Source organism: Macadamia integrifolia, unplaced genomic scaffold (assembly GCF_013358625.1).
Source record: "Macadamia integrifolia cultivar HAES 741 unplaced genomic scaffold, SCU_Mint_v3 scaffold3525, whole genome shotgun sequence".
NCBI classification, from domain to species: Eukaryota; Viridiplantae; Streptophyta; class Magnoliopsida; order Proteales; family Proteaceae; genus Macadamia; species Macadamia integrifolia.
In genome coordinates this window covers 1-8,011 of record NW_024869576.1, presented here as the reverse complement: position 1 = coordinate 8,011, position 8,011 = coordinate 1, and the positions used below count along the sequence as shown (strand labels likewise).

Below are 8,011 nucleotides of genomic sequence, written 5' to 3'. Positions count from 1 at the left end.
TCGTAAATTTTGTTCTCTGAATTATTTATGTACATTTATGCTTCATTTGTTTGTGTTGTCTCTGATTGTGTAAGAAACACATTAAAGCATACACTTCTGTACATATATTCATCTCTAATGTGAAAAACATGATAGGAATGAGTGAAACCCACCAAAGTGGTACATTCAGTTCAATTGTGTGTTTCCCAAGATAAAGGTGACATTTGCCCAAAGGTGATGTCATCCAAGTTTATCGACAAAGTACTCAAGAGCCATATTTTCTGACATTGGTATTATTGAGGTTTTTGATATGTTTGGTTAGTGGGAGTTTTATGATCTCATTTAACCAAATATATCATGGTGGTAAAAGTCAAAGTTTAAAGGCTGTGCTTGTTAAGATTTATTGGCAGTGCTTAGCCAAGGTAATTGATGATATTTTGTCAGAATTTGTGATGTATGGTGGTATTTAGCCTATGTCCAAAGAAGTGGTGGTTTACCACAGGCGGTTTGCCAAAATTTATGATTTATGGTGGTATTTAACCTAAATCCATGGAAGTGGCAGTTAACCATAGGCGGTATGCCAAAGTAAGATATTAATTCAAGAAAAGGGCAATTTGCCAAGTATTGATTGATATCAAAGTTTTCTACCTGTGAGGTTTTCAAGGTAGACTGATCTTTAGATCAAGAAATGACCTATAAGGAAATGTATATTTCATGTGATCACAGGTATGATATCAACTCCTTATATATATGTTTCCAGGCGATTTGAATTGATAATTTTCTATTGTCTGTAACATTAGATAGTTATATGCCGTATATTGAGGTGTATTTTCTACTATTGTTCAATAGTAGAGATTATTGATTGGATCAAAGTTTGTTTGAGTGGTGTTCAGTCTTGGGATTATTTGGTCAGAAGTCAATGGAAAGACATCAGTATCAGTGTAGCCCAAGTGGGAGATTGTTAGGATTTTTATGTGGGCTTAACTGATACCGATTGATTCATTGGGCCCAAGCAATTATAGACTCACTCTGATTAGGAAACTCCTAGCTCTTTCCATTGTGAGAGTGGAATAGGGTTTTAGGGATTCTATTATAAATAGAATACTGACGATCCCTGCAGCCATTACTTTACTTAATGCCTTATTGGTTTTGGGAGCACGGCTTTCTCACAAGAGCAAGTGTACAGAAAGAGAGAAAACCCTAGAGTAAGAGGATGCATAATATTTCAATAGAAGGACTCCACTTGCGTAGTTCATTATTGTCATTTTCATGGGAGTAATGTTTAACCACATGGGACAGAGGTTCATGATCTATGTTCATGGGACACAGGTACTTCTTTATTCCCATTTATGGTTCATGTCATGGTTGTCCCATTGATTATTATAGATATAGTAAATCTATATGGTTATGTATTTTAAGATGGGATACTTTATTGTTCTGGGTTTAGGGACTACACCCATGATCAATCTTTTATGATTTGTAGATGATTCTTGTATTCTAAACACTATAAGGTTATTCATATGTTTAATATGGTAAAAGAATCCCCAACAGCCGCTTCAATTATTGTCTTGGGGGTTCTATTTTGGTGTATCAGGGGGAGAAAGGAACAAGATGATGTGATCTTACATGTCCCCATGGGACCTAAGGAGTTCTCGTATGATGAATTGGCTCGAGCAACTAGGAACTTCGATGAGGAACAAAAGCTCGAAGAGGGAGGATTTGGAGGTGTTTACAGAGGTTTCTTGAATGATGTCAACAAGGATATTGCTGTGAAGAGGATCTCTAAGGGGTCTAAGCAAGGGATAAAGGAATATGCATCGGAGGTGAAAGTCATTAGTCGTTTGCGGCATAGGAAGCTCGTCCAACTTCTTGGTTGGTGCCACCAAAGGAAAGAGCTACTTCTTGTGTATGAGTTCATGCCCAATGGAAGCCTTGATTTCCATCTATTTCGAAACAAAGGTTCCTTGACATGGGATTTGAGGTACAAGATAGCTCTTGACTTGGCCTCTGCATTACAGTATTTGCATGAAGGGTGGTGGGAGCAATGCATCGTCCACAGGGATATTAAATCTAGCAATGTGATTCTAGATTCCAATTTCAATGCTAAACTTGGGGATTTCGGTTTGGCTAGGCTTGTGGGACATGACGAAGAGTCACGAGGAACCACCATTAATGTAGCTGGTACCACAGATGGATATAATTTGGTGTCAAAAACAACCAATGTAGCTGGTACAATGGGATACATGGCACCCGAATATGAGATTACTGGGATGGCTACCAAAGAATCTGATATCTATAGCTTTGGGGTTGTTCTCTTAAAAATTTCTTGTGGGAGAAGGTCCGTTGAGATAATTAAGATCAACCCAAGTGAAAGAAGTTTGGTAAACTGGGTTTGGGAGCTCTATGGAACACAAAAACATCTTGAAGCCGCTGACCCAAGTCAAGGTATGGATTTTGACAAGCGACAAGTAGAGTGCTTGATGGTTGTTGGGCTATGGTGTGCTCACCCAGACTGCAAACGCCGACCGTCCATCGAAAAAGCTATTCATGTTCTCCAATTTGATGCTCCACTGCCCATTCTCCCAAGTAAGATGCCTGTGTTCACATATCAATCCTCACCCAATGTTCGTCCAACAGCTGCACCACTGATTCCGCCAAGTTAAACAGGTCATTATCTGCTACATCTTCTCCCTCGATATCTCTCTTGTGGAATCCACTCTAAGCAGAAATGTAATTTCTCGAGTCCAAGATTGCAGTTATCCACCCCCCCCCCTTCCCTTTTTCATGCACCCCCTTCTCGTTTAATGTATTGTTGGATTGCAAATCTGTTTTATTTCTCTTTTGTAACATAATTTGTTTTCACATTTTTTTTTTTGGGGGAGAAAGAACACTGTCCATGTAGCCTTCCCATGCCCACCCCTGAAAACAGGGGCTGTGTGTGGGAGTAGGGAACACTAGACGGACAGTGTATCTCCTCCTTTTTATTTTTTGGCTTCTCCACACCGGCCTTTTGAGCCATTCATCACACAATACACCTCACCACCTATACCATTGTCCATCCTCAAGAAAATGAACTGTTCTAAAAATAAAGTAGCAGATGCCCTACCTCCTTCATTAGTGTACTGTTGTAGAATCAAACCATCTAGCAAATATCAATAATGGATAAGAAACAGTGGGCAGAGGTGGTAAATCGATATACAGTAAGAATTGCATCCCAGATTAAGAGGAGGTAAACTCTCTATGTCTAATAATAAGGCCAGCCACAAGTTTAGTACTTATCTTCCCTGTTTGAGACCTTGGACAAAACCAGTGATAATCACTAAAGCCCCTTGAAATAGAAACTCTCTGAATAGCAGATGCAATAGTCAACAGGAAAAGAATAGTGATTAGACTAGAATTCCAACTATCACTCAGCACTAAAAGAGTAAGAAATTACTCTTTCTTTCTCAAGTAGCCCGTGTAGGATTAATAATAGTTTTCAAAATTGTTTAAAGCTTTGGATGCCTTTGCTTTTTAAGTAGTTGATAGAAAAGGAAACAAGAATAGACTGGTCTTTATAATAGGATCTTTTCTTATACTTTGTCAGATTTTTGCTTGGATAAAGGACCTTTTATATTAATCCTTCGGACCAAAAGGAAAGCTAATTATTAATTCATTTGCATAATAACAGTGAATGGAACCCACACGATTTCTACTTCTCCTCTAGAAATGTTCCGAAAATTGTTTCTTGAATTCCTATCTTTAAAACCAGCATGGTACTATTCAGCCAAGAACGGAGGGCTATAGTGTTGTAAATTCCTACTGTTGTAGATGATAGGGAATAAAGCTAGATTACCCAAGTCTGGATCTCCTCCCCTGCAGGTAACCATCTCATCCCTACACGCCATCCTCCCATCCCATGGACAGTGTGAGATGGGATGGGGTGGTTACCTGTGGGGAGGAGCCTTTCTTGGATACATTGGTAAATCAAAGTTAATCATATGACTACAATAGATCATCAATAGTTCAAATCTTGTTCAAAATTGACTTGTTGAGTATACAATTTAGTTCAACACTATAGGACTTTAAATTTGTACTAGTTAATTAGAGGCAAGTTTTTCTTTTTTTGGTTATAAACTGAGTGAAAAAAAAATTGTTAATCACTGCAAAAATAGATTTGAACTGTTCATAAAAAAACATAAATACAATTTTATAATATAAAAAGCCCAATAAACCTGACTCTAGAGCTTGACTCTCTCTACCATCACCACCGACACCATAAAATAGAAGACATACTTCTGTTAATACAAAAGTATAGAAAAACCCTAGTCCACAAAACCTCAAGAACGACCACCTTGGAATTTCTCTTAAGGGGTGCTCTAAATTGCAAAAGTATAGAAAAGCCCTAGTTCACAAAACCTCAACAACCACCACCTTGGAATTTCTGTTAGGGGGTGCTCTATAAGATATCAAAAAAGAGATTCTACTTTAGAGTGTACTACAAACTATAATATTAACTATTTCTATAAAGGGAAAATCTTATTGTAGTCAAAGTGATGAACTAAGAAATTGAAACCTTATGTTTTTTGCCCTTAATACACTTGTTCTTCCAACAATGGTAAATCATGCTATTTCATATAAACACTGCATTAAATGATTTTCAACTTTTTAACAATTATTTTCTCAAAAATTAAAAAAATAAATTGATATTTTTTAAAATAAGGCAAGTGGCAATTGAAAAAAATATGATAACTTCTCGTGACAAGAAATTGCACCCTTAACCACCAATAGAAATTGAAAAAATATTACAACTTCTCAGTTCCATTGGTTCTTAGCCCATTCAGCAAGCTTCAGCTTCAAGCCATCAACCAAAATCATGGCTTTTGTCATCTCATCATCACATCATCACATCATCAGGGAATTGCAATCTCCTATTTCCAAAGCTTTATTTCGTTCTCTTTCAGAGCTCATTCTATTATTCCTTGCTTTTATTAGAAGTCCCTACTGTAAAATCATTGAGCTTCAACTTTTTCAGTTTCATTGGATCAGTATTTCATGGCATGTCATCATGGCCCCAGGAGATGCAAACACCCTATGCGAACCAATAATTCCATCATTGTGGTGGAATTCGATACCTATCGGAATTCATGGGACCCAAATAACAATCACATGGCTATCGACATCTCTTGCATCAAATCTCTAAAAACTATTGTAAGATCAAATACCAAGAAACACGAATAATAAAGAGACAATAGATCTGTACGACACAGAGATTTAACGAGGTTCACACATCAGGATGGTGGTTTACGTCCTCGGGCGAAGAAGAAGATGATTCACTATGCAGAAGAGAAATTACACCCTAGCAGCGGCAAGAAAAAACTCGCCCTGAAATCCTAGCTCGAAAAACCCCAAAATACAATGACTTTCTCAATAAGCAATAGTACATTATATATACTTCAAATTGTGAGTCGACCCATCGGGTCGCGATAGATCCGATCGACGCCCCGCACCCCCATAAGAGATCAGTGATGGGCTCTAGATTTAGGCCTATCGGCCCAACCCCTCTGCTTCCATCACAGATCTTAAAAAATTTTCCATTCGAATCACCATCAAAACATGTCAGATCGAGTCAATCTTCAAAACAATCAAGAATATGAGACAAACTTAACAATATCTCATGTGATTATTATACTTGGTATTCAATGAGAGCTAATGGTAACCCATGGTGGGAACCTGGTGTTTCGAGATCCTGGTCAGTCATAATTGGGCATGGTCGGGCATGTTATGTCATGTATCCAGCAGGAGGATTTATAAATCTTCAGGTCCCTTGGCACTTACTAGCCCCCCATTAAAGCTTCAGCTTCAAACCTTTCTTCAAAATCATGGCTCTTATCATCTCATCAGGAGGGAATTGCAATCTCCTCTTTCAGGGCTCATCCTATTTCTTCTTGCTTTTAGTCGTCGTCCCTCCTGCAACATCAGTGAGCTCCAACTTTCCCAGTTTCAATTTATCAGTATTTAATAGCATCATCATGCCACAGCAGACTGCAGTTGCAGTGGAAATGGAGATGGGTTTACTTTCTTCCTTGCTCCCACTGGTTCCGTAATCCACAGTTATTATGGAGGTGCTGGTCTTGGTCTTTTCAACAACACACCAGATGACACTGCTCCACCAAATAATTCCATCGTTGCAGTAGAGTTCGATACTCACGAGAATTTATGGGACCCAGATTCCAATCACATAGGTATCGACATCTCTTCCGTCAGATCTGTAAAAACTTCCTCATGTGAGTGGCCTATTTGGGATTTGATGAGAGATGATGCTAAACCTTGGAAGGCTTGGGTTATTTATGATTCAATTTCCCTAAATTTGAGTGTTGTGTTGACTGCTTGTTATAATAAATCTCTGCCCTGTGAGAACTGTAGCCTTAACTATAATGTTGATCTGAGGCGTTATCTTCCAGAACAGGTCACTATTGGGTTTTCTTCATCCACAAGAGATTCCGCCGAGCTACATCAGCTCAACTCCTGGGACTTCAGTTCCAGTTTGGAGATTGTTAAGGGAAGAATAAATATAGGGGTGGTGGTAGGATTGGCTGTGGGCGGTGCTGCCGCCGTGATTGTTGTCTTGATGGGTTTGCTTTTGTTTATCAGGCGGAGAAAGAAACAAGATGACGTGATCTTAAATGTGCCCATGGGACCTAGGGAGTTCACTTGTGCTGAATTGGCTCGAGCAACTAATCACTTTGACGAGGAACAAAAGCTTGGAGAGGGAGGATTTGGAGGTGTTTACAGAGGCTTCTTAAGTGATGTCAACAAGGATATTGCTGTGAAGAGGATCTCTAAGGGGTCTAAACAAGGTATAAAGGAATATGCATCGGAGGTGAAGATCATTAGTCGATTGCGTCATAGGAACCTCGTCCAACTTATTGGTTGGTGCCACCAACGGAAAGAGCTACTTCTTGTGTATGAGTTCATGCCCAATGGAAGCCTTGATTTCCATCTATTTCAAAACAGAGGTTCCTTGACATGGGATTTGAGGTACAAGATAGCTCTTGACTTGGCCTCTGCATTACAGTATTTGCACGAAGGGTGGGAACAATGCATCATCCACAGGGATATTAAATCTAGCAATGTAATTCTAGATTCCAATTTCAATGCCATACTTGGGGATTTTGGTTTGGCTACCTTGTAGAACATGAGGAAGAGTCACGAGGAACCACCATTAATGTAGCTGGTACCACAGAAGGATATAATATGGTGTCACAAACAACCAATGTAGCTGGTACCATGGGATACATGCCGCCCGAATATGAGATTACTGGGAAGGCTACCAAAGAATCTGATATCTATAGATTTGGGGTTGTTCTCTTAGAAATTGCTTGTGGGAGAAAGTCTGTTGAGATAATTAAGACTAACCCAAGCGAAAGAAGTTCGGTAAACTGGGTTTGGGAGCTTTATGGAACACAAAAGCATCTTGAAGCGGCCGATCCAAGTCAAGGTATGGATTTTGACGACCAACTAGTAGAGTGCTTGATGATTGTTGGGCTATGGTGTGCGCATCCAGACTGCAAACTCCGACCTTCCATTGAAAAAGCTATTCGTGTTCTTCAATTTGATTCTTCGCTTCCAATTCTCCCAAGTAAGATGCCTGTGTTCACATATCAATCCCCAGCCAATGTTCGTCCAACAGCTGCACCACTGATTCCTCCAAGTTAAACAGGTCATCATCTGCTCTATCTTCTCCCTCGATATCTCGATATCCCCCTTGTGGAATCCACTCTAAGCCGAAGTGTAATTTCTGAAGTCCAAGATTGCAATTCCCCCCCCCCCCCCCTCTTTCAACTCCCCTTCTGTTTAAATGTACTTCTAGATTGCTATTCTGTTTTATATCTCTTTTGTAACATAAATTTGTTTTCACATAGTTCTTTTTTGTTTTTGTTTTTGTTTTTGTTTTTGTTTTTTGTTTTTTGTTTTTTGTTTTTTGTTTTTTGTTTTTTTTTTTTTGTTTTTTTTTTTTTTTTTTTTTTTTTTTTTTTTTTTTTTTTTTTTT

At 38.8% G+C, this 8,011-nt stretch overlaps 3 protein-coding genes across 3 annotated transcripts; all 3 read left to right on the top strand.

Annotated features, from left to right (window-relative positions):
• The first annotated feature begins 1,508 nt into the window (after positions 1–1,508).
• LOC122068190 (L-type lectin-domain containing receptor kinase IX.1-like) lies at positions 1,509–2,757 on the top strand. Its single transcript, XM_042632060.1, has one exon. It carries the CDS (start codon positions 1,509–1,511, stop codon positions 2,640–2,642), a length of 1,134 nt encoding a protein of 377 aa, XP_042487994.1. The 3' UTR covers positions 2,643–2,757.
• Positions 2,758–5,670: 2,913 nt separating this feature from the next.
• On the top strand, positions 5,671–7,231 carry LOC122068189 (L-type lectin-domain containing receptor kinase IX.1-like). The gene is made up of 2 exons (XM_042632059.1): positions 5,671–5,710; positions 6,000–7,231. The coding sequence occupies exons 1-2, from the start codon at positions 5,671–5,673 to the stop codon at positions 7,151–7,153; spliced, it is 1,194 nt and encodes a 397-aa protein (XP_042487993.1). The 3' UTR covers positions 7,154–7,231.
• LOC122068191 (L-type lectin-domain containing receptor kinase IX.2-like) lies at positions 7,216–7,764 on the top strand. Its single transcript, XM_042632061.1, has one exon. It carries the CDS (start codon positions 7,216–7,218, stop codon positions 7,675–7,677), a length of 462 nt encoding a protein of 153 aa, XP_042487995.1. The 3' UTR covers positions 7,678–7,764.
• The last annotated feature ends 247 nt before the right edge of the window (positions 7,765–8,011 follow it).